Here is a 26,173-nt window from a genome sequence, read left to right as displayed (position 1 = left end):
GAAGATCTGGATTCAGTTCCGCACAAATAGATAAAAAGCCGTAAGTGGCACTGTGGCTCAAGTGTTAGAGTGCCAGCTTGAGCACAGAGAGGCTCAAGGACAGTGTCCAGGCCCTGAGTGCAAGCCCCAGGACTAGCAAACAATTAAGCAAATTTATCATGTCATGTAAGTGCTTCTTTATGATATAGTCCATGGCAACAGGTCAGATCACTTTTACTCAAAAATGGTGACCAATAGAAAAGTTTATCTGAGCTCACTGTAACATCTATCAGGTGATAGAAAATGTGTGGTTTTCTCTTGGGGACAGAGTCCACAGTCATGCTGTGACTTGTGGACTATGTTCATAGTGCAAGCAAATGTTCACATTTAATGAGAAGCTACTGAAAACAGAGAGGGAATTTTCCCTCACTCATGTTCCAGAACTTGAATTCTATCCATGTGCCCAGAGGATGAATCCCAGGGGAGAATTTCAATGTCACTAGTGAGCACTCTGTCTTACTCAGAGGAGCTCTGGTTTAATGACATTTCTTTCTTTCTTTCTTTTTTGTCAGTTGTGGTGTTTGAACTGTGAATCTGGGCACTGTCCCTCAGCTCTTCAGCTCAAGGAGAGTGCTCTATCACTTGAGCCACAGTGCCACTTCGGGTTTTCTGGTGGTTAATTGAAGATAAGAGTCTCACTTTCGGGGCTGGGAAGGTGGCTCAGTGGCAGAGCGCTTGCCTTGCATGCATGAGGCCGTGGGTTCGATTCCTCAGCACCACATAAGCAAAACGAAAAAAAAGCCAGAAGTGGCACTGTGGCTCAAGTGGTGGAGCGCTAGCCTTGAGCTGAAGAGCTTAGGGACAGCACCCAGGCCCATAGTTCAGGCCCCACGACTGGACCCAAAAAAAGAAAAAAAAAGTCTCACTTTCCTGCCTGGGCTGGCTTTGAACCTCGATTCTCAGCTCTCAGCCTCCTGAGTAGCTAGAATTATAGACATGAGCCACCAGGGCCCAGCTAATGACATTTCTTAGTAGCCGAAAAACAGGCTTTGCTCCTAGAGGGCAAGGATGGTTTAAGACACACAATTTTCTCCCTAGAATGGATTCAGTCATCACAACTGAAACTGGAATAAAATCATGTTTCCTGTCACAGGGATGGACTATTCATTTCCTGCTGCCCAGGCCAGGAAGGCACTCACTAATTGGTTAGAGATTCAGCAAGTCTGGCAATCAGCCATTGCTTGGTTCAACTGTCATTAAAAAATAGCAAAAAAGAGAAAAAGCAAAATGGCAATATTGATGTGAAACTCAGAGATGAGCAAATTCAAACATCTGGGAAAGCCCAGGCACAAAAGCCTATGAGACTCTCATCTCCCATTAAGTAGAAAGAAAGACAAATCAGAAGTGGAAGTGGCTCTACTACTTGTTTTTATTCAATGCTAGTAGAGAACTTGAGTGAAAAAGCTAAGCAAAAGCCAGACACTAGTGTTTCACGCCTGTAATCCTAGCTACTCAGGAGGCTGAGATCTAAGGATCGCAGTTCAAAGCAGGAAAGTCCATGTGAAAGATTAATTAGACTTTGCCAGAGAACCATGCAGACATCCAGGTACAGAGAACAAAGAAAGGCCTATTGACGGGAAAGGGGCCGGCAAGACTCCTTTTCACAAGGGAGAAGTGAGAAGCCCCGGCTCTTGTCTGGGGTGACCTATATAACCTAGGAGGTTTAGGAGGGGCTAGAAGGGGCTAGGAGGCGGAGACCCTGGTGTGTACGTGAGGGCCCGTGGCTTCATCATGGCGGACTAGGATTTACGGTTGCTGTCCAAATAGTAGATAAGGGGTCCTGCAGCTGCCCAGAGCTGGTCACTCTAAGGGGCTCTTGCTGCCTTGTATGGTGGTAGCTGCCCCAGAGAAGTGCCATCCCAAGGGAAAGGGCGCTGGAGGCTGATTATTTACTGCCTTTACTACATGGGCCTAGTGCTGCCTAGGAAGGGAGCATGCTAAGCTGTGGAGAGGGGAAGGAACGGACTAAGCTATGGGGAGGGAGCTCATTTTGCTAACACCATGAGACTCTTATCTCCAATTAGCCACCAGGAAACCAGAAGGGGAACTGTGGCTCAAAGTGGTAGAGTGCTAGCATTGAGCAAAAAAGCTCAGGGACAGCGCCCAGGCCCTGACTTCAAGCTCCACAACTGACCAAAAAAAAAAAAAAAAGCTAAGCAACAGTATAAGGCTCTGAGTTCAAACCCCAGTACCAGTAAAAACAAAACTAAACTAAAAAAAGTCTGGCAAGTTTCTCAATTAGAGTTAATTGTTTTTTTGGAGGGGAGAGGGGTGGTGTATGTGCCAATCCTTAAACTCAGGGCCTGGGTGCTTTCCCTGAGCTTTTTTGCTCAAGGTTGGTGCTCTATCCCTTGAACCCTGGCTTCACTTCCAGCTTTTTGGGTAGCTAATTGTAGATCAGAGTCAAATGGATTTTCCTGCTTGGGCTGGTTTTGAACTGCAATCCTCAGATCTTAGCCTCCTGAGTAGCCAGGATTACAGGTGTAAGCTACCCATGCTTGGCTTGTTTGTTTGTTGAAACCAAGGTTGCAGCAGGAGCCTGGAAGTCTTTGCAGGCTCTTTGGGGTGAGTTGTGTGCTGAATGTGTTTGCCTGGCCTTGTCGCTCCCCTGGGATCCACGGGATGTATACTAGGCCAGGCCTCCCGGCCTCCTCCTGCTTGCCTGGAGGGTCCTTGTGATGTTTAACCAGCTGGACCCTCTCTTGTTTGCTTTTGTTTGGGGCAATGAGGGCCTCCATCTGTGTGTGAACAGACCCTGGGGACAAACAGCTTCCGCCTTACCACACCACCGGGGACAGGTTCCAGCTCCCTGTGTGCCCAGGTTGCCCCAAGCGAACCCAGGGCCATCTAAGAGTAAAGAAAAAGCACAGCAATAGAGGGAGTGTTAAAAAGGGAAGCAGAGGCTGGCATCAGCAGCTCACCCCGGTAATCCTAGCTCCTCAGGAGGCCGAGATCTGAGGATCACAGTGCAAAGCCAGCCTGAGCAGGAAAATCCGTGAGACTCTATCTCCAATGAACCACCCAAAAGCCAGAAATGGTGCTGTGGCTCAAGTAGTAGAGTGCTATCCTTGAGCGCAAAAGCTCAGGGACAGCGCCTACATCTGAGTTCAAGCCCCAGGAATGGCACAAAAATAACATAAAACAAAAAGTTAAGCAACCTAGCAAATTCTAGACCTGAAATAACATCATCAACAATAATAAATGACATTATTGTAAAAGGGGGACTGCTAGGTATGGGGAACCAGCGTGAGTGGAAGGAGGAAAGAAGGTGGTGGTGAGACACCGGAATATGTGTTATTTAATAGGTGTTTAATAGGTGTATTAAAAAAGAGAAGCAGCCAGACACTAGTGATTCAAACCTCTAGCTACTAGCTACTCAGGAGGCCGAGATCTGAGGATCACAGTTCAAACCCAACCTGGGCAGGAAAGCCCACAACTCTCATCTCCAATTAACCACAAGAAGTGAAACAAACAATGGCTCAAAGTGGTGGAGGACTAGCCTTGAGCAAAAGAGCTGAAGGGCAAGACCCAGGCCCTGAGTTCAAGCCCCACAACCTACAAAAGAAAAGAAATAACTCATGAGAGGGGGAAAGACACATATGGTGGTCCTAATGTTTGAACTCAGGACTTTGTACTTGCTTAGTTGGAGCTAGACCGCTTGAGCCACATCAATAATCCTATTTTTTGCTGGTTATTTTGGAGATAGAGTCTTTCAGACTTTTTACTGCCCAGACTGGCTTGAATTTGATCCTCCAGATCTCCATCTCCTGAGTAGCTGGGATTATAGGCATGAGCTACTAGCGGCCTGTTCCATGCCAACAGCCTGGCCTCTCGGGGGCTGGAGGAAGCAGGTAGGTGGGCATGGAGCCCAGACTCCAACCACAGGCTGGGGTGCGGGGCGGGGAGGGGGGGGGATGGAGGGAGGGCCCTGGTGAGGGAGAGACACCAGATGCTCAGCTGGTCTTTCTGCTTCTTTACTTTCCCTTCTGAGACTTTCTCACGCTGGTCCCAATGCACACGGAGAAACGCAAATTAGACTCAGAAACCTGCTACCTCCATAGGAGGGGGGCATGGGTTTCTCCAGTCCCACCCCAGCTCCTCTCAGCTTTTCTTTTTCCTTTTTTGCCAGTCCTGGAGCTTGAACTCAGGGCCTGGGCTCTGTCCCTGAGCTCCTTTTGCTCAAGGCTAGCACTCTACCCCTTGAGTCACAACACCACTTCCAGCTTTTTCTGTGTATGTGGTCCTGAGGAATCAGACCCAGGACTTCGTGCCTGCAGGGCAAGCATGAAGCCACTAAGCCCCTAAGCCACATTCCCAGCCCTCAGCTTCTCTTCACCCTGAACATCTACTTCACCTTTTCCTGCTGCGGTGAATGCCTGGCCTCCTTGCCTCCACTGAAGGGAATCACTAGAACCAACCTCTTCTGGCCCTTTTCTCCTCCCTCTTCCCCTCTTCCTCTCCTCCCTCCTCTTCCTGCTTTCTCTCTCTCTCTCTCTCTCTCTCTCTCTCTCTCTCTCTCTCTCTCTCTCTTTTCCTTTAGTCAATTCTGGAGTTTGAACTCAGGCCCTGGGCACTATCCTTGAGCTTTTCTTTTTTCTTTTTGGTCGGTCGTGGGGCCTGAACTCTGGGCCTGGGCGCTGTCCCTCAGCTCTTCAGCTCAAGGCTAGTGCTTTACCTTTTGAGCCACAGCGCCACTTCTGGCTTTTTCTGCTTATGTGGTGCTGAGGTTTTGAACCCAGGGCCTCAAGCATGCAAGGCAAGCGCTCTACCACTGAGCCACCTTCCCAGCCCTTGAGCTTTTCTACTCCAGGCTGGCGCTCTGCCCCTTTGAGCCACAGATCCACTTCTGCTTTTTAGATGTTTGTTAATTGGAGAGAAGAATCTAATGGACTTTCCTGTCCAGGTTGGTTCTGAATGGCGATCCTCAGATCTCAGCCTCCTGAGTAGTTGGGACTATAAGCCTCAGCCACCTAGCCTCCTGTCCCTCCCTCTTTACTAGAGTTGGAAGCCAGGGCTTCCCTGGCTAGGTGAGCGCTGGGTCTCTCAGCTCTCCACCCCAGCCCCCACTCTTCTTATTTTGTTCTCTTAGCCTGTTTCTTTTGTTCATCTTACCCTGGGGGGGAGGAGCTGGGGGTGTCAGCTTTCTGGCACCTAAGTGACACCCCTCCCCCCTGCAGAAGGGGGAGGGGACAGCTCACCTTTATTTATGAGCAGGGTGCTGCTTATGGGAGGAGAAGGCAGCTAACATGAGGATGCGGGGCTCCCAGGCCTTCATTTGGTAAGCGTCCCTCGAAAGGCTTCCTTGGCCCCTGTGAGAGAGGAGAGATGAGTGCTGATCACTTAGCCCGGAGACACCTCCCCTCTGAGTGGAAGAGGGGGGCAGGGAGAGCTGGTCAATCACCCCTACTTCTCCAGGCCCCATGGTATCCCTTGAGCTGAGATTCCCGGTCCTCCTGGCTTATAAAGGCTCTGCAGCACGCTGGGGAAATGGGATCCTCCTTGAGTGTTCCCAGGGATTCTTGAAAGAAATTAGGGTTCAGGGGACAAGGGGTCCTTACTTAAGGGAGTTTTCAAATGTCAGAGTCCTCGCCACCAGTGATCCCATTGTGAGAAGGAGAAAATGTTATTTCCCTTAGGAACGGCAAGCTCCCTTTCCAGGCTGAGATCTGCTGTTAAGAAATCATGTTGAGCCGGGCGCTGGTGGCTCCCGCCTGTCATCCTAGCTACTCAGGAGGCTGAGATCTGAGGACGGCAGTTTGAAGCTGGCCTGGGCAGAAAAGTTTGTGAGACTCTTTTTTTTTTTTTTTGTCAGCTCTGGGGCTTGAACTCAGGGCCTGGGCACTGTCCCTGAGCACTCTACCACTTGAGCCACAGCACCACTTCTGGCTTTTTTCTGAGTATATGGTACTGAAGAATTGAACCCAGGGCTTCTTGCATGCTAGGCAAGCACTCTATCACTAAGCCTCCTTCCCAGCCCTCCTTGGGATTCTTATGTCCAACTAACCAACAAGAAGACAGAAGTAGCTCAAGTGGGGAATGCCAGCCTTGAGCAAAAAGGCCAGGTGAGAGCATGAATGCAAGGAATCACACTGGTTTAGAAAAAGAAAAGAAGGGGCTGGGAAGGTGGCTCAGTGGTAGAGCACTTGCCTTGCACGCCTGAGGCCCTGGGTTCGATTCCTCAGCACCACATAAGCAAAAAGAAAAAAGCTGGAAGTGGTGCTGTGGCTCAAGTGGTAGTGCGCTAGCCTTGAGCTGAAGAGCTGAGGGACAGCGCCCAGGCCCAGAGTTCAGGCTCCACCACCAGACCCCCCAAAAAAAAGAAAAGAAAAAGAAAAAGAAGAGCCAGGCATGGTGGCTCACACTTGTAATCCTAGTTACTCAGGATGCTGAGATCTGAGAATCTCAGTGCAAAGCCAGCCTGAGCAAGAAAGGCTGTGAGACTCTTATCTCCAATTAACCACCAGAAAACCGGAAGCAGCACTATGGCTGCTTGCCTTGAACTGAAGAACTGAGGGACAGTGCCCAGGCCCAGAGTTCAAGCCCCATGACCAACAAAAAAGGAAGAGAAAAATCACTTTTTGAGCTCTTTGGAGTGGGGAGTTTGGTCTTGAAGGTCAGCTTGAAAGTCAGCAGTCTGGCAGCCCTGACTGGCCTCTTTGTTTCTGTTCTGTAGCTCTGTGGACAATGAAGGCACAGAGTAGCTTAGTGGGTGGGCAAACAAGAGCGGGGTCCTAAGCCAGGGACTCCCCCCTTCTCCCCCCCCAGAGCTCAGCTTTGGGGCACGAGGTATCACGTGTTCAAGGCTGGGCAAGGCAAGTTAAAGGGCTGCTGGAGAAGAGAGAGGGCAAAACCCAAGCCCACGCCTCACTTCTGATGGGACTGAAGGCAGTGTAGGCCGCCGGAGCTTCCAGCATGCGTATTTAGCTTGGTTTTCCTCAGCACAGGCCGGGGTACCCTGCTGACGACATTGCTAAATGTCAGAGAAAAACTGCGAATTTCTCCCGCCCGAGGCTTCTTCCTCAGTTTTGGTTGTGTGTGTGTGTGTGTGTGTGTGTGTGTGTGTGTGTGTGTGTGTGTGTGTGTGTGTGTGTTGGTACTGGGGCTTATACTCAGGCAGGGTCTCCTTGGCTGTTTGGCTCCATGCTCACATTTGTTCACCTGAGCCACAGCTCCACTTCTGGCTTTGGGTGGTTAGTTGGAGAGAAGAGTCTCAGGGCCTTTCCCGCCCTGGTTGGCTTTGGACCATGATTCTCAGATCTCAGCCTCCTGAATAGCCAGGATGACAGGCGGGAGCCACAGGTGCCCGGCAAGGACCCCCATTTTATGGGTGGTGCTCGGGTTCACCTTCAGGACTTGCCCTTGTGAGAAGGACGCTGCCCTTGAACCCCTCTAGACCTTTCTGCATTATTTTTCAGACAAATTTCATTTTGTGCCTAGGACTTTCATCTTTCCAGGACTGTGATCCTCCTATTTACACCACCCACGTAGCTAGGAGTAGAGACAAACACCACTATGCTCAGCTAAGTGGTCAAGATGGAGGTCTTGCTTGCTAACTTTTACCTGGGTTAGTCTTGAACCTTGATCCTCCTCATCCGACTCCTGAGTAGCTGGTATTACAGGCAGGATTCACTGTACGCAGCCAGAAGGACCTTCTTTTTTTTTTTTTAATGTATTTTATTTTATTTGTGAACATACTGTACAGAGGGGTTACAATTACATGGGCAGGATAATGTGTACATTTCTTACCAAGCATTGCAGCCTCCTCCTTTGTTTACCCTTCATATCCCTTCCCAGCCTCCTCCCCAGAAGGACCTTCTTGAAACACATGATCCAGTTCCTTTTCTGCTTAGTATTCTCCAGAACTTATCATTTTATAACAAAATCGAAGTCTGCACCATGGCTCTGCAGGCTCTGCTGCCTAGGCCTGGCAGATTGAGACATATGGACTTTGATGTCTTGGCTGGCCTTGAACAGAAATCCTCCAGTTCTCAGCCTCCTGAGTAGGGTTATGTGTGGCTCAATAGTAGAGGACTTATCCAGTGTGTGGGAAGCCCTGTAGTTGGAGCTCCTAGTTAGCCAAATAGATGTCTTTGACTGAATGAAATGAACTGAGATATGCATGCCTATAATCTCAGCTTTCAGGAGGAAGAGGCAGGAAGATCATTAGCTCAAGGTTCTAGGTTCTAGGGTGGGACCCTGTCTCAGAAAAGCAAAACCAGGTAGAAAAATGGAACAATGGTTGGGAAGTGGAGAGCCAGGAAGAGAGGAGCAAGTCTGGTTAAGATACTTTATATTCATACATAGAGGTATCAAAATGGAACCCCTTTGTACAGACAATAAAAAACGCTGGGGCAGTGAGGAAATACGAAAGACAAATAAATAAACAAATGACCAAACAAGCTGGGTGCTGGTGGCTCATGCCTTCTAATCCTAGCTACTCAGGAGGCTAAGGCCTGAGGATCCGGGTTCAAAGCCATCTGGGGCAGAAAAGTCTGTATGATTCTTATCTCCAATTACCCAGCAACCAAGTCAGAAGTGGAAGCATGTCTCAAGAGGTAGTTTAGGACCTTGAGTACAAACCCTAGTATGGAAACAAATAAAACAACAACAATAAAACAGCTGGTGGCTCATGCCTGCAGCCCTAGCTACTCTGGAGGCTGGAAGCCAGCCCTGGCAGGAAAGTCTGTGAGACTCTTATAGCCAATTAACCACTCAAAAACCAGAAGTGGCACTGTGGCTCAAATGGTAGAGCCCTAGCTTTGAGAGGAAGAGCTCAGGGACAGTACATAGTCCCTGAGTTCAAGTCTTGGACCAGCACACACACACACACACACACACACACACACACACACACACACACACACACACACACACACACACACACACACACACTCCAAAACAAAAGGAGTAAAATTGTGGGGCTGACTGAAGGCCAGAGGGTGGCCTGGGCTGTGACCCCCACGCCTTCCTCCTCTGTGCAGGGCCGTTTGTCTCGCCTGTGTTCAGCCAGTAGTGTGCCCCAGGATTCCCAGCTCCAAGTCAGTCCGGGACCGGCCACGCCCTGCTCAGGGCACTCCCACAGGTAAAGCAATCTCACTTTTCTGGTGTGTAGCAGGCTTCGGGTGCTTCTCCACTCCCAGGAGTGGATGGATAACACCACGCTGTGCCAGTGTTGTATTCGGCGGAAAGCTGGAAAGCCTTCACCATCTCTTTTCCCAGCAAGAAACTGAGGTTCTGGGTGTCTAAGTGCTGGGCCACTGGCCTGCTAGTCCTGCAGGTGCCTGAATCAAGCCTGGGCCTGGGGTCTTGACTCAGGAATACAGCAAACATGAGGAGTGTGTGTGTGTGTGTGTGTGTGTGTGTGTGTGTGTGTGTGCATGCATGCATGTGCACTATTACTGGGCTCTCCATTCTCACTTGGCTTTTTCACTCAGCCTCTACCATTTGAGCCACAGCTCTACTTCTCGTTTTTTGGTGGTTAACGAGAGATAAGAGTCTCATAGACTCTGTTGCCCAGGTTGGCTTTGAGCCACGATCCTCAGATCTCAGCCTCCGGGGTAGCTGAGGTGGACAGGCATGAGCCACCGACATCCATGCAAGGAGCCTATGTGTTGAACCAGGTGTGGCATGGACGTTTTGTGTCTTCTAACTCATTCTAACCACAGCGGAAATCTTTGCAAGGAAGCCACGGTCCAGAGGTGTGTGTGATTTGTCTGGGTCCTCTGGAAGTGGGCGGGTGAGCCTGGATGTCGATCAGGCTGTCCCAGGGTCTCTGCCTCAGTCACTACAAGCAGAGGACTTTATAGAAGCCACACACAGGGACTATTTGTTCTCAGCCAGGCCCAGAACTGTGGTTTTCCTCAGCTTATTTTGTCTTTGAGAGACTTAGAATGCCCTCCCTCCTACCCTCCACCCCCTCCCCACATCACTGGCTTGTGACTATAATCTTTGCTACTCAGAAAGTCAGATCTGAGCACCATAGTTCAAAGCCGGTCTGAGCAAACAAAGCCAAGCAACTTTTTTTTCCCCTTTATCTTTTTTATGTCAGATGTGGCGCTTGAACTCAGAGCCTAGGAGCTGTCCCAGAGCTTTTGTGTTCAAGGTGAGCACTCTACTGCTTGAGCCACAGCTCCACATGTGGCTTTTCTGGTGGTTAATTGGAGATAAGTGTCTCATGGACTTTCCCACCTGGGCTGGCTTTGAAGCATGATCCTCAGATCTCAGCCTCCGGAGTAGCTAGGATGACAGGCCTGAGCCACCAGTGCCTGGCTTGCAAGAGCCCCTACACTGCAATGAATCAGCAAAAATCCCCATGTGGAGATGTGGCTCAAGAGGTAGAGCTCCAATCTTGAGCAGAAAAAAGGCCGTTATTAGCCTCCTTCATTCACCATGATTCAAGACCTCAAGGCTGTGGTTCATGACAGAGAAGACGCTCTTGTTTCAACTCAGCTAAGGGGAGAATGCTCAGGGCAGGGCCCACAAAGAGCCTGTCAGCATCCTGTCTCACTGGGGACAGGTGGACAGCGCTGACTTCCACGAGTCACAACCAGACCGAGTGTTGCTCACCAGAGCTTCAGCGTGCAGAGTTTTTCTGGGGCTCAGCTAAGTAGCTTGGCTGAGCACCTGCCGGTCCCACCTAGGTCTGCCCTGCCTGGATGTTAAATCATGGGCATCCTGCAGTTCAAGATTCCCAGCCTGAAATCACGTCATTCACCTGGGCTGTGTGGTGTGTGGTCTCTGTCCCCAGAGAAACAAAGCAACATTTGCAAAAGCTTAGCATCTTCCTCCCAAATCTTCTCTCTGCATATACCCATTTTTGCAGAAGAGGAAATGGAATCTCAGAGAAGTGACTTACCCCAGGTCGCTCCAGAGCCCCCTCCTCCCTCAGGCCCGTTGAATCCTTCCTCGAAGGTTGCATGTCCACTCAGGACAGAAGATGTTTTCCCCACCTTCTCGCTTTTTGAGTCCTCAGCTATGCACAGTGGAAATCTGTGGAACATGGGCATGTTTGGAGGCCTGGGCTGGGCTCTGGGGGAAAGGTCTCATCCTGCAAGGTTCTGGAAGATTCCTTAGTTGCTTTCGGCTCCCTGGTTAGCGCTGCACCTGTGGGGCTGCCGACGAGGCCTGTGCATGTGGAATGGAAGCCTGAGGCTGCCAGGCAGTGTGCTCGGTGAACGAGTGAACAGAGTTAGTGTCATCTAGGCCTCCCAGCTCCTAGGGGGAGGCAGGAGGGAATTAGACTAACACCCCTCTCGTTCTCTATTTCCCGGCCACCCCAGATTTCAACCACAGTCATTTCCTGGTGTATCTTTAACAGCTGCTGGGGCCCAGACACTGATCTAAGAAGGTGCCTTAGGCACAGAATGATTGACAGGACCACCACAGCCCCTGCCCACCCCCCTGCTCCAAGCCTTATGTCACCTGAGTGGAAGACAAGCTCATCTCCATCTAGCAGAGTGAGGAATGCTGTTTAGAAAGAGGGAACAGCTGGGTGCTGGTGGCTCACACCTGTCATCCTAGCTACTCAGGAGGCTGAGAGCTGAGGATCTTGGTTCCAAGCCAGCCTGGGCAGGAAAGTCTGTGAGACTCTTACCTCCAATAAACCACCAGAACACCAGAGGTAGCGTTGTAACTCAAAGTGGTAGAGTGCTCGCCTTGAGCTGAAGAGCTCAGGGACAGTGCCCAGACCCCGAGTTCAAGCCCCATGACCAACAAGACACACACACACACACACACACACACACACACACACACACACACACACACACACACACACACACACACACACACACACACCGGCAGTAGGGAGTGATCGATGGTTCTGAGAAGGGACTGGCATGGTGCGGGTTGCCCTGTGGCTGGTGGGGGAGATGGGGTGGGACATGGGGCACTTCCAGGATGCCGCGCTCGCCGCAGGCTGTGCTCAGGCGGTGGCCGCTGCCTGGGTTTTGGGGTCCGAGGCTGAGTAGCTTGCCCCACCCCACTGTTTCTGGGTCCGGTGACCTGGGAGGAAGTTCCTACGCTACTGATGGTTCGAATCCCGGGTCTCCCACTTGGGTCTGCTCACTCAGACCTTCTCAAACGCCACGGTGTGCAGCGGGGGCAGGAGCCCATCTTCTCTTCCTTTTTCCTGTTTGTCCAAGGCCAGGACTTAAACTTGGTATCTGATGCTTTTGCTCCTTGGCTGGCACTGTACCATCTGAGCCACGCCTCCGACCCCAGGTGCCCCATTTTCTGTGTTTGCCGAACCCCACGGAGAAGTGGTGTTCTGACACCTGCTCTCTCCTGGGCGCTCTCTCTCCGGCAGCTGCTGAGCTGGTAGGTGCGGTGGGGGTGGGGCCGTGGGCCCCCAGCTCTGAGAGCGGAGAAAGCCCTGTCCACGCTGCGTGGAAGTCGTGGTCACATCCCAGGCACCTGTCCTGCCACGAGCACCCTGCAGAGACGCGTGAACTTCACCAAGTCTCACATCCTCCATCATTTCCAGCCTACCATCATCGCCAACACATCTCCACCATCACCATCTCCATCTCCATCATCATGCCTGTCACCATCACCATCCCCACCACCACCTCTACCACCACCATTACTATCATCCCTACCACCATCCCCACCACCACCTCTACCACCACCGTCTCTACTACCATCACCACCATCATCAGCATCATCACCACCTCTATCATTCCTATCGCCATAATCACCGCCACTTCCATCCTGATCTTCTCTATCACTACCATCTCTACCACCGTCACCCATCCCATCATGCGATCAATTCACAGGAAGAGACTGAGGCTGAGCGACAGACACGCACCCGCACAGGCATGCACACACCTGCACACACGCAGAGAACAGAGCGGGGTGCAGACCCAGATGCTCGGACTCAGTGCTCTCACGTGGATCACTAAGTCCCCTTGCTTCCGGTCTCTGAAAACTCTTGTAGAGTTGTCAGGATGACCACGTGCCCTTCGCAACTCATCCACTGAGGCAGGGCTGAGTGGGGAAGCCCATCTCCCCCCTCCTCCCTTCCCTCTTCTGTCCCCTTCTTCCTTCCTCCCCCCTCCTCCAGGATGCGTGTCTTGTCCTGCAGACAGGGCCGAGTGCTTCTCTGACTACATGACCCTGCGGATCCCCAGGGCCCGTGTGGAGGGGCTGAGGCAGTGGCTGGCCCGGACCCTGCACCCACTAGGTAAGGGGCCGCTGCTGGCTGGACAGGGCCTTCCCCCGTCTGGATGTCGCTCTTCTTGTCCCACTGCTCCTTGCTGTCTCTGCCATCTTTGCTCACAGCCTCCAGGGCCAGAGCCTGCCCAGTCACACCCTCCTGTCAGCTCTGCTCGAAATGTCTTCCACGGTGGTTCACAGCAGGGTCTACAGGATGATGATGGCACCTGGGTTACAGGGAGGCGGGGGGGGGGGGGAGCGGGGGGGGGGGGAGGGAGGGAGGGCTCTGTGGGGAATGATCATGCTGCTGGCGCTCATGGCAGACACTGAATATTTGTGAATAAACCATCAGAAAACCAGAAGTGGCGCTGTGGGCTCAGGTGGTAGAGTGATCGCCTTGAACTGAAGAGATCAGGGACAGCACCCAGGCCGAGTTCAAGCCCCATGACTGACAAAAACAAATAAAATGGCCTAAAACCTGGGAAGAAGCGTCCTGTAGAGGTGGTGTGCTCCCAAACCCAAACTGCCCTGGCAGAGAAATAGCCGGACAGCTTCAGGACAATTCTGTATTTTTTTTTGTTGGTTGTGGGGCTTGAACTGAGGGCCTCAGTGCTGTCCCTGAGCTTCTTTGTGCTCAAGGCTAGTGCTCAACTACTTGAGCCGCAGCAGCCATTTCCAGCTTTTGAGTGGTTAATTGGAAATAAGAGTCTCAAGGGGACTTTCCTGCCTGGGCTGGCTTTGAAGCATGATCCTCAGATCTCAGCCTCCTGAGTAGCTAGGATGACAGGCGTGAGCCACCAGTGCCTGGTGCTACAGGACAGTTCTTACTCATGGAGAGTCAGTAACTCTCTCATGCTGGATGGATGAATAGCCACTGGAAACAACCAAAACCCAGGGCTAGTGGTCCTTTGTCAGAAGTTTTGCCATCATGAACAGGACACAGTAGGAGGGGGAGTGGATGCCATAAGGTGAATCACCTGGAACCTTCTGGAACCTTCTGGAAAGAATTGGAGTAGCCCAATTCCTTGTGTCTTTTATATCTTGGAGGTTGCAAAGTGACTCCTCAAAATCCCTCCTCCCCCCACTTTTGCACAAAAAAAAAGAGAAACTGAGGAAACGGGCTTTTACATTTCTCCCAGAGTCTAGCAAAACTCCCCAGCATCCTCATTATTCTAGGTTTTTTGTTTTTTTCTTTTGGTGCTGATACTGGGGCTTAAACTCGGCTTAGGCGTGATCCCTGTGCTAATTTTTCTTCAATACTAGCATTCTATCCCTTGAGCCATAGTTCCATTTCTGGCTTTTTTGGGTAGTTAATGGGAAATAAGTGTCTCACAGACTTTCCTGCCTGGGCTGGCTTTTAACTTCAATCCTCAGATCTCAGCCTCCTGAGTAGCTAAGATTCTAGCTGTGAGCCACCCACGCGCAGCTTTATTCTAGAAATTCTTCTTCTTTTAAAATTTTTGTGGCAATGATAGGGCTTGAACTCAGGGCTTGGGCACTGTTTCTGAGCTTTTTATTTTTGTTCAAAGTTAGTGCTCTGCCACTTGAGCCACAGCTCCACTTCCAGCTTTTTGGTAGTTTACTGGAGGTAAGAGTCTCATGGAATTTCCTGCCCAGCCTGGCTTTGAACTGTGATCCTCAGATCTCAGCCTCCTGAGTAGCCAGGATTCCAGGCGTGAGCCACCAGCACCTGACTTCATTCTAGAAATCCTGAAAGCCCAGGCTGGCTGATGGGACCCTGGGAGGGTCAGTTGCCCAAATGGCCAGCAAGATTGTGGCTTTCTCCAGAGACTTGGTGTATTAAAAGGCCACTTTTTCCAGAAGAAATGCTGCGGCTACATTAAGCTGTCGCCTGTTCTTTGGAGAGCCATTATTAATGGAAAACAATAGATTAATAGTTTTAAAACACTTGTTCAATAAGTAATTTTTATGGCTCTGGATAGAGCCCATTAAACATTTTCTGTGTGTTATTATAAAGAAGTTTTAAGCGGAAAATCATAAAGTCAATAATCAGAAAATTAGTCATAGTGGCCTGCCACAAGCCATTAGTTTCTGAGGCTGTCAGAGGTACCTGTGGCTTCTGAGGGGGTTTTTATGTCACGCAGCCCTGCCAGGTGGGGTGGAGAAATGAGGTTCCTGCTGCCTTCCAGAGTTGAAGGGACAGCAAGCAGGTGGAAACAGTGGGGTGCCAGGCAAATATTTACAACGCGCAAACGTGAATGCCAAACTAAAACGATCTGGGTCAATTTGCACATCCAGGCTTAGACACTTTATTTCCCCAGCGAGCTACCTTTCAGAGCCTCGCTCTCTGTCTTGATCTCTTGCTAAAGATAGCCCTGGAAGCTGTCTTGCATTTTTTTTTTTTAAAGCAAAGCATGCCAAGAGACAAGTAAGCTGGGGACCAAAACGCTGCCCGGAGCTGCCCTACTCCACGGTGGGAGCTGCCCTACTCCACGGTGGGACACCCTTCTCCTGTCAGTGACACAGTCAAGTAGTTGAAAATGAAACCGTGGCTCACGCCTGTCATCCTAGCTACTCAAGAGGCTGAGATCTGAGGATCTCAGGTCAAAGCCAGCCTGGGCAGGAAAGTCTGTGAGACTCTGATCTCCAGCTACCCACCAGAAAGCCAGAAGTGGAGCTGTGGTTCAGGTGGCAGAGTGCTAGCCTTGAGCACAAAAGCTCAGGGAAGGTACCCAGGCCCTGAGTTCAAGTCCCCAGAATGACCAAAAACAAAAACAACCCCCCCCCCCAAAAAAAACCCAGAAAACAAAAACTAAGACAAAAGCAATACAAGATAATTCTGGAAACCTGGAATAGTGGAAAGGAGATAATAAAAATGGTCCATGATCCCTTTAGCAGTGAGATTCAAGCGCTGGGGCTTGAACTCAGGGCTCATGCTCTCACTTGAATTTTTTTTGCCCTACGTCGGTCCTCTACCACTTGAGCCATACTTCCATTTCCAGCTTAGAAAGAAGTCTCATGGACTTTTCTTTTCTTTTTCTTTTTGTCATGGGGCCTGAACTCTGGGTCTGGACACTGTCTCTCAGCTTTTCAGCTCAAGGCTAGAACTTTACTTGAGCCACAGCGCCACTTCCAGCTGCTTCTGCTTATGTGGTGCTGAGGAACTGAACCTAGGGCCTCATGCATCCAAGGCATGCACTCTACCACTGAGCTACTGTCCCAGCCCATCATGGGCTTTTCTACCTGGGTTGATTTTGAACTGCAATCCTCAGATCGCAGTCTCCTGAGTAGCTGGGATCATAGGTATGAGCCACCGTGCCTGGCTGAAATTTTTGTATTTCATCCATCCAATAACTATTTACGGAGAGTCCTGTCTATAGCTGGGATGCATCGATGAAGAAAAACAAACCTGGTGCCATGAAGCTGACGTTTTGGGGAGGGCAGCAAAGCATCCCTTATTATAAATCGTCAATTAAATCGCAGGTGCTGGGATAATAATAAGTGCTTCAGGGAGGAAGCGCAGGGCTCAGCCGATGCAAAGGCCCTGAGGCAGGTGTGTGCCTGGGATGCTGGGGTCAGAAAGGGAGGTGTGGACAGAGGAAGGACAGGTCTGACTCAGGTTTGAACAAGGCATCGATGCTGTGCGGAAGGGAAGCAGGAGATGAGGGCAGAGACAGTGCCCAGGATGGTGCTGGGAGCAGCTGACGCCCCGAGGGGAGTCCCAGACTGCTGGCCTGCTGCTCTCGTGCAAGCCCGGCCCGGGGGTGGAGGCCCTGGGTGTGGATGGGCGTCTGATGCTTCTGACCTCAATAGAAAAGTAGCCTCTGTGTGAACCGCCGCGCTGGTCCTTTCTCCTCCCAGGCACCTGGAGGTCCCCTGGAGGTCAGGGTCATCTTCTGGCCCAGTGCGGCTACCTCCTGCGTCCCGGGCCTGAGGGTCACTTCATTTTCCAGGCTCTGTACTCGGCCTGCTTTGTGCAAAAGGAGGTGGGTACAAAAATGGTTTTGCTCTGTTTTGCATTACTGAGGATTGGGAAGCAAAAGGGAAGCATGAGTTCCTGAGTTCAAATCCCAGGAGTGTCTCACACACACACACACACACACACACACACACACACACACACACACACACACACACACACACACACACACACTCCAGGGTACATAGGTACCAGCTCCTGTTCTATGTGGCCAAGGGTGACCTTTCTGAAACCCACGCTGCCCCTAGACCCAGGGCTCCTGGTCAGGGCAATCTGGTAGAGCCCCAAAGTGGGACCCGAGCCCCAGTTCACGCTGGCCTTTGTCTCGCTGCTCATCCATCCTCCAGGAGACTTAATTCCAGGCCGTTGGCAAGCAATAAACAGGCACCGACCTCTAAGGGCGGCCTCTCAGCTGCATTTTCTTCTTTCATTTGTGCATATGAATGCTGTCCTCCTTCCAGAACGCAAATTACAGGTTGGAAATCAGAATCTTTCGCAAAGGGGTGAAGAGGTTGGAGCAGAGCGATCGCTACATAATGAAGTGTCCTGTGGTCCCGCCAAGGCCTGGCCAGCAGAGCGTCCTCTGCAGGCCCTCCTTCATTCAGGTAGCCGGTCTGGCAGACCTGGGAGGGGCCTCTTAGGGGTCCCAGGAGGGACCTGGGAGGGGCTGGGAGGGGATGGAAGGGGCTGGGAGGGGCCTTGGGGGGGCTGGGGAGGGCTGAGAGGGACTGGGAGGGGGCCCTAAGGGGCCTGGGAGGGGCCTGAGGGGTGGGCTGGGAGGACCTGGGAGGGTCCTGGGAGGGGCTGGGAGGGGCTGGGAGGGGCTGGAGGGCTTGGGAGGGGCCTAGGAGGGCCTGGGTGGACTTGGGAGGGGATACTGGGAGGGGCCTGGGTGGACTTGGGGGGGGTACTGGGAGGGGCCTGGGTAGACTTGGGAGGGGGGTACTGGGAGGGGCCTGGGTAGACTTGAGAGGGGGTACTGGGAGGGGCCTGGGTAGACTTGGGAGGGGGTACTGGGAGGGCCTGGGTGGGCTTGGGAGGGGGTACTGGGAGGGCCTGGGAGGGGGTACTGGGAGGGGCCTGGGTAGACTTGGGAGGAGGTACTGGGAGGGGCCTAGGTGGACTTGGGAGGGGGTACTGGGATGGGCCTGGGAGAGGCAGCCCAGGCTGGGCTTCCCTCCAAAGGCCCGGGCAAGTGGCTATGGTTCATGAACCTTGGGACACGGTCAGGGAGAGGTGGCAGCTGGAAGGGCCATGTGATAGACAGCAAACATCTCTGCGGATGTTCATGGCTGCTGGCTGGGTGCCAGGTTCCTCTGGGCATTTTGTGTGTGTGCTGAACTCAGGGCCTGGGCTCTACCTTGAGGTATTTTTTGTTGTTTTTTTTGTCATTCGTGGAGCTTGAACTCAGGGCCTGGGTGCTGTCCCTGAGCTTTTTCCATCACTTTGAGCCATAGCGCCACTTCCTGTTTTCTGGTGTTTAATTGAAGATAAGAGTCTTCAGCACCCAGGCCCAGAGTTCAAGCCCCACAACCCACCAAAAAAAAAAAAAAAAAGAGTCTCGTGGACTTTCCTGCCGGGGCTGGCTTTGAACTGCAATCCTCAGATCTCAGCCTTCTTAGTAGCTAGGATTACAGGCGTGAGCCACCAGCACCTGGCTCCTTGAGTTTTTTTGCTCAAGGCTAGCACTCGACTGTTTGAGCCACAGCTCCACTTTTGACTTTTTGGTGGTTAATTGAAGACAACCATCTCATGGACTTCCTTACCTGGGCTGGCTTCAAACCGTGATCCTCAGATCTCAGCCTCCTGAGTAGCTAGGGTTGCAGGTGTGAGCCACAGTGTGGAGCTCTACTGCATTGGTGCCCGTCCTGGGGCTTGAACCCAGGGCCTGAGCCCTATCCCTGAGTTTGTTTTTTTTTTTTTTTGCTTGAGTCTAGTGTGCTACCACTTGAGCCACAACTCTCCTTCTGGCTTTTGGGTGAGGGGTGTGTGTGTGTGTGTGTGTGTGTGTGTCGGTTGAGGGGCTTGCACACAAGGTCTGGGAGCTGTCCCTGAGCTCTTTAGCTTAAGGTGAGCACTCTTACCACTTAAACCACAGCACCACTTCCCGTTTTCTGGTGGATTATTAGAGAAAAGAGTCTCACGGACTTTCCTGCCTGGGCTGGCTTTAAATGGTGATCCTCAGCCTCAGGTGTGAGCCACTGGCTCCCTGTTCCCTCTGTATTTTTAATGGTCCGGTGTGACCACATTAAGCCTGTTGTTGTGCTCCCAAGAGCTGCCAGGTCTCCCCTTAGCCACCCCAACATTGCTTTCCACAATCTGATTCTCACTCGGGCCGCCTAGTTTTTTTCTCTGCACTGGGCCTGTAATTCTAGGAGCTGCCACAAGGGGGGGCAGTGCTGCGGGTGTCTGTCCACAGCCACCAGCGGAGAATAGCGGAGAAAATGATTTCCTGGCCAGGCTCCTGCTTTGGGGCCCCTCCCCTGCTCCTGGCCCCCTTAACCTGCCTTTGAATCCGTCACCAGCCAGGGTGTGGAAGCCGGCGGGGACCCCACATCCCTCTGCACACAAGAGACCAAAGACAAGTCTTTGCCCCAGCCCTCCTCCCTGCCAACCCCCTTGCCTGGGCTGGGAGAAGCTCATCGAATTGACTGATTCATTCCTGGTGACTTTCGCAGCCGCTGCTTCCGTGGCTGCACCTTGAACTTGCATTAAGTTTTAATTAAAGCCGTTTTGCCGGCCTTGCCCTTGGCTAAATGCAGCTGTGGGCACAGGACACATAGATATTTAATACTCTGCCTTCTCCCTGCTGATGGCGCAGGGGGCCCGAGGGTGTACCCCAGCCATGCCCTGCTCGCAGCGATCGGTGCGGCTCGCTTAAGTGTGCCCACAGGCCCTGCGCGAGAGGCAGAGCAATAACTATTCATTGCCCTGGGTTAAGTGTGCCCGGGGGCGCCCGTAAACTCAACGCAGTGATTAGCGATGGCTCCCAGGGAAAGCTGCCCGGGTCCTGAGGAGTGTCCGCGGGCCCTAAATATAGTCTGAGCATGATCATTTAAAGGGCACCTGGCCTGCACGCTCCATCACACCTTTCCTTCCTTCCTTTCTTTTTGAATTCTATTTATTTGGTACCAGTCTTGGGGCTTGAACTTGTCTCTTGGCTACTGGAGCCACAGTTCCACTTCTGGCTTCTTTTTAGTAGTTAACGGCAGGTGAAGAGTCTCATGCTTTTCTGCCTGGGCTGGGTTTGAACTGTGATCCTCACCTCTCAGGCTCCTGAAGAGCTAGGATCACAAGTGTGAGCTACCAGCGCCTGGTCCCAAACACCAAGAAATTTCAGCGACTGCCCAAGGGGCCTCTTGCCGGCTAGCTTCAGTTTTCTGGCACTGGGGGTGGGGGAGAGGGGGTGCGGGGGGCAGGGGGGACTCTGGGCAGCTGGGCTTTTCCTAGTCCTCGTCTTCCTCCTCCTCCATGACTCAGTCCTCTGTGACCTCAGCCCTCACCTGTTTGGGGGGGGTCACATAATCCCCGCTGGTCAGTGACTATGTTCTGTGCCTCCACCTCCCCACCTCGCAGCAAAGTCAAAGGGGTTTGGCGACCATAGAAGAGGCAACAGCCGGGCAGAGGTGGCACCGCGGGCCGCTGGGGCTCAGGCGCGCCCTGCGCCCCCCCCCCCCCCCCCCCGCAAATACCTCAGCCCTTGACTAGGAGGTGGGAGAATGCCATCGGTATACTGATGCCTGCCTGGTTTAACTGGCTCTGTCTTCAGTTCAGTATGGAAAGTACTTAACTGCTTCATTCCCAGGGGACCTGGGACAGCTGGTCACCCTCAGGATGATGCCACTGGTGTGTGTGTGTGTGTGTGTGTGTGTATGTGTGTGTGTGTGCTGGAAATAAGGCTTGAACTCAGGGGCTTGTGTTCTTGTTTGGCTTTTTGGCACAAGGCTGGCACTCTACCACTTGAGCCACACCTTCACTTCCTGCATATTTTTTTTTTGTTTTTTTTGGGGGGGTCCAGTCGTGGGGCCTGAACTCTGGGCCTGGGCGCTGTCCCTCAGCTCTTCAGCACAAGGCTAGCACTCTATCACTTGAGCCACAGCGCCACTTACGGCTTTTTTCTTTTTGCTTATGTGGTGCTGAGGAATGGAACCCAGGGCCTCTGGCATGCAAGGCAAGCGCTCTACCACTGAGCCAACTTCCCAGCCCCCACTTCCTGCGTTTTGCTGGTTAATTGGAGAGAAGAACTCGTAGGCTTTTCTTCCCTGGTCTAGCTTGGAATCACGATCCTCAGATCTCAGCCTTTTGAGTAGCTAGGATTGCAGGCGTGAACCACTGGCACCAGGTTCAGAGAGACCAGTTCTGACCTGCGGGCATCTGAGCCTCACACACCCTACCCTCCACCTCCCCAGCTGTGCCTGGCTCCCTTGGCCCGGCCGGGCCAGCAGCTGAAGCAGTGACATTTCCCTGGGTCTGTGGACACTTGAGTCCAACAGCATCAACGATTTTCTTGGGTTCATGAGCAAACAAGGCGGCTGTAGCGCCTCCCGCCGGCCCCGCGGCGCTGATGGCTGGCGCTGGGGCGCAGGCAGCAGGCTGCTTGCTCAGCCTTGCTCGCACATGCCAGGAGACATGGCTTCCTCTTTGTTCTGCAGGTCTCTCGGCCCCTGCCCCTGAGGACCCACAGTGGACAGGTAGGTGCGGCAGGAACACTTTCCAGGCTCAGGGTGGAGCTGAGGCAAAAAAGTTTTGTTTGTTCTTGTGTTGCGACTGGGACTTGAACTCAGAGCCTTAGCTTTTTTTTTTTGGTTGGTCGTGGGGCTTGAACTCTGGGCCTGGGCGCTGTCCCTCAGCTCTTCAGCTCAAGGCTAGCACTCTACCACTTGAGCCACAGCGCCACTTCTGGCCTTTTCTGTGTATGTGATACTGAGGAATGGAACCCAGGGCTTCCTTCATGCAAACACTCAACCACTAAGCCACATTCCTAGTGAGTTTGTTCCTTTGGGAGCCACCTGTTTGAGCAGCAAGCTTCTGTCCCCTCTTTTCCTTATGTTGCTCCAGGTGTTTTATTATTATTATTATTATTTTAATGCTGGTCCTGGGGCTTGAGCTCAGGATCTAGGTGTTGTGTCTGAGCTTGTTTGCTCAAGGCTACCGCTCTACCACTTGAGTTCCGCTTCCAGCCTCTTGGTGGTTAATTGAAGGTAAGAGTCTTGTGGACTTTCCAGCCCCGGCTGGCCTTATCCTGCTTTCCTCAGATCTCAGCCTCCCAAGTCACTAGGATTCCAGGCGTGAGTCATGGTGCTCGGCCTGAGGCCTCCGGGGAGGAGCTGGGTCCCCATCTCCCCCTCACAACCCCTTGAGCCCTTGCAGTATGTACCTGGTGCCTTTCCCCAGCTCAGGACAGAGGCTAGACCGCCCTTCTCCCGGCACCAGCCAATCACCTTTGTTCAAGACCCTGATTGCCAGGGACCAAGGACCAGGCCCCAAACCTGGGTGTCCTGTGGACCAACTGTGGGCAGTGCTACCTCATTTAGTCACATTGTGTGTCCCCTAAAACACGGGGGTACAGGCCCCCTGAGAGGCTGCCATCCTACTGCCTGGGCCAGCCTGTTCTCTCCAGGAAGATGCCCCGCATCCTCCCCGATCCCCAGCGGCCATGTCTCTCTAGGCCCCGTGGCTGTTGACCCTTCGTGGGGAGATGGTGGTGTCTCTGGAGGATGCGAGCCTGATGGGGCTGCAGGTGGACCTCAATGTCACCACCATCACCGTTCAAATCCCCCGGCGAGACCTTCTGCAGAGACAGGAGGTCAGCAGGGACCGGCTCTGCCCGACGTGGGGCGGGGGAGGGGGTGGTGGGGAACCTCCGGAGTGTCGTTGCACCCCAAAGAGTATCTCACCACCCACCAAGCGGCCGCCTGTGAGACCGGACGGATTTAGGCAGGCAGGTTGGAAAATTGGGTCCCATTAGCGTAAAGTGCTCGGCTCGGCAGATGAGGGGCTGCGGCAATCATGAATTCACCGCGTCCTGATCATCGTGGCAGAGACGAAATTACCATCTCTTTAAATAGCCCAAAGTTGCCGGGTAAGAGAAGACAGCTCATGTGACATTTGCTCCCAGCCTGCCTCCTGCTAAAAATATCCCTGCTAAATAATATTTCCTGGTTACACAAGAGCAGTGGGCCCTGGCCTGAGCTCTGGCACACTTGGGGAGTTTAATTGAGATACTAGTTGGGACTGGGGGGTGGGTGGAGGTGGTGGAGGATTGAGCCTGGGGAAGAAGCACTTTTCGGGGTCACAGAGGGGACTGGCCTGCTTCCCCAGGTGCAGAATGTCCCCATGGAGCTGCTGCCGCTCTGGCTGGTGGGAGGTCACTACGCCTACTCTCTAGAGGCTGCTTGCCCACTGGGTAAGTGCCCAGAGCACCCCCGGCCCGCTCTTCTCCTGCTGGGTATCTTTCTGCCTGTTCTGTTCTCTTCCTTCCTCTCCACACCTTCTTTCTCTCAGTCTCATGACACCCTGGTCTTGGCAGAGAACTTTGGTGATGCTTGGAACAAATAGAAGGCTCTGTTGTGTGCAGAGTCTGGGTAGCATGGGGAAGGCCATTGGTATAAGAAGATGCCAGGAACCGGTGGCTCACGCCTGTAAGCTTAGCTTCTCAGGAGGCTGAGATCTCAGGATCATGGCTCAAAGCCAGCTGGGGCAGAAAAGTCTGTGAGACTCTGATCTCCTGTGAGCCAGCAGAAAGCTGGACGTGGAGCTCAAGTGGCAGGGGGCAGCCTTGACTAACAATAAGCTCTAGGACAGTGCCCAGGTCTTGAGTTCAAGTCCCAGTACAGAAAGACAGACAAGTGGGGCGTTGGTGGCTCACACCTGTAATCCTAGCCACTCAAGAGGCTGAGGTCTGAGGATCATGGTTCAAAGTCAGCCCAGGCAAGAAAGCCCATGAGACTCTTATCTCCAATAAACCACCAGAAAACTGGAAGTGGCGCTGTGGCTCAAAATGGTAGAGCGCTCGCCTTGAGCTGAAGAGCTGAGGGACAGTGCCCAGGCCCAGAGTTCAAGCCCCACGAACAACCAAAAAAAAAAAAAAGACAGAAACACACACACACACACACACACACACACACACACACACACACACACACAGAGCTAGAAGACTACAAACCTGGGGTCTGTGACTTTCTAAATGTTGGGGTCTCAAATGGACTCTGGAGACCCTGAGAATAAAAATAAGACGGGTCTGAAGTCTGCACCAGACCCCGGGGCTGGGCTCTTGTAGCCCTGAGGTTCTGATACAGGCCTTGTTTAGGACAAGGGACTGTACAACTCCATTTCCATGCGCTTTATGTAGAAGCCAGGAAGGCAGGAAGCCATTTCCTACTGCCAGGGATTTCCGTGCTAAAGAATATGGTGTGCAAGGTTAGGTGGACTTCATCCTGTGTGGGCAGAGATGGCTAATTTTTTTTTTTTTTTTGTCGGTTGTGGGGCCTGAACTCTGGGCCTGGGCGCTGTCCCTCAGCTCTTCAGCTCAAGGCAAGCACTCTACCATGTGAGCCACAGCGCTACTTCCAGGTTTTTCTGCTTATGTGGTGCTGAGGAATTGAACCCAGGGCCTGATGCTTGCAAGGCAAGCACTCTACCACTGAGCCACCTTCCCAGCCCTAACTCTTTTTTTTGTCCGTCATGGGGCTTGAACTCTGGGCCTGGGCGCTGTTCCTCAGCTCTTCAGCTCCAGGCAAGCACTCTACCACTTGAGCCACAGCGCCACTTCTGGTTTTCTAGTGGTTTTTGGAGATAAGAGTCTCACGGACCTGCATGCCCGCACTGGCTTTGAACTGTGATCCTCAGATCTCAGCCTCCTCAGTAGCTAGGATTACAGGCGTGAGCCATCGGTGCCTGGCTCCCAGCCCTAGCTCTTGTATATTTGTATAGAATTTTATCAGGGATGAAGTCTCTGAATCAGGGCTCTGGGGAGTTTTGGGCATCAGGGGCAGCCTTACCAGGCCTCTCCTACCCTGATGATGAGATCCGCAATCCCTTTATTTGGAGACAAATGCTTTCATTGAACAACTGCAAAGCTGGCTTTAAAACTGTGCGGTGGCTGACACAACACAATTCTTGCTATAGTGTAAACAACTGATAGGAATTTTTTTTTCCTTGCCAGTACTGGGGCTTAAACTCTGGGTTTCTCATTCTTTGGCTTTTTCACTCGAGGCTAGTGCTCTACCACTTGAGCCCTATCTCTACTTAGTGGGAGATAAAAGTCTCGCCGATTTGTCTGCCTGGGCTGGCAAATCCTCAGGTCTCAGGAACCATGCTCCTCAGATCTCAGTCTCCTGAGAAGCTGGGGTTGCAGGAGTGAGCTGTGGGCATTAACGTGTCTTATTTTTTGCCATTCATGTCATTGTTTTTCCTTGGCTGGTGTCCTCTCTGGCCCAGTGTCACCCCAGCCAGATTCAGAGATCTTTGTCCACATTCCCAAGCGGAGGCTGGGGCTGATTAGAAGGGGGCCCCTGGTAGAAAGGGGCCTGAGCCTGAGCTTCCTCCGGGTGCACCAGTCAGACCCCGTGGCTGTGATTGAGAGCAAGGACTTCCTGGTGGTCAGCCTCCCGGCTGCCGCGCTGCTCCGGGCTCAGGTCAGTGTCCTGGCGGGCGTGGCTGTCCTGTCCTTCTAGGCCCCGTCTTTGGGCCCAGCACACCATCGGGAGAGGAGAGCTGACACGGGACTTGGCCACGGGTCTCCCTCCCTGAGCCCAGTGCGGTGACCAGGTGGCCTTCAGGGGTGGGGGTGGGGGACTTGTCACCTGATCCTAATTCCTCCTGGCCCACAGCCTTGCCAGGAGTCCCAGGGAGCTCCAGGGGTGCAAGCTTCCTACAGGGTGGACCTGAGCCTGGGGTTCGCAGAGTCCCTCACCCCGGTGCTTTGGACGGTGGAGAACTTCTTCCAATGCATGGGTAAGGGAGTTGTCTTGGGAGTATGTGCTGGTTTATGAACCTTCTTTCCCTGACCTGAGCTCGCTTCCTCCCTCCCTCCCTCCC

The 26,173-nt window shown here is 52.6% G+C and overlaps 1 protein-coding gene across 1 annotated transcript in view; it reads left to right on the top strand.

Annotated features, from left to right (window-relative positions):
• The first annotated feature begins 5,285 nt into the window (after positions 1-5,285).
• The window catches only part of CUNH1orf127 (chromosome unknown C1orf127 homolog), a 31,729-nt gene continuing 10,841 nt past the window's right edge, over positions 5,286-26,173 (top strand). Inside the window, exons 1-10 of the mRNA XM_042695644.1 lie at positions 5,286-5,317; positions 9,021-9,121; positions 13,124-13,222; positions 17,017-17,141; positions 17,596-17,739; positions 21,787-21,825; positions 22,803-22,940; positions 23,456-23,540; positions 25,574-25,770; positions 25,966-26,109. Coding sequence (XP_042551578.1) covers positions 5,286-5,317; positions 9,021-9,121; positions 13,124-13,222; positions 17,017-17,141; positions 17,596-17,739; positions 21,787-21,825; positions 22,803-22,940; positions 23,456-23,540; positions 25,574-25,770; positions 25,966-26,109 — 1,104 coding nt within the window. The remainder of the gene's footprint in view (positions 5,318-9,020; positions 9,122-13,123; positions 13,223-17,016; positions 17,142-17,595; positions 17,740-21,786; positions 21,826-22,802; positions 22,941-23,455; positions 23,541-25,573; positions 25,771-25,965; positions 26,110-26,173) is intronic.

Source organism: Dipodomys spectabilis, unplaced genomic scaffold (genome assembly GCF_019054845.1).
Source record: "Dipodomys spectabilis isolate Male_0828 unplaced genomic scaffold, ASM1905484v1 ptg000188l, whole genome shotgun sequence".
Classification (NCBI taxonomy): domain Eukaryota; kingdom Metazoa; phylum Chordata; class Mammalia; order Rodentia; family Heteromyidae; genus Dipodomys; species Dipodomys spectabilis.
Note: the sequence above shows the minus strand (reverse complement) of the source record. Positions and strands in the feature narration are given on the sequence as shown.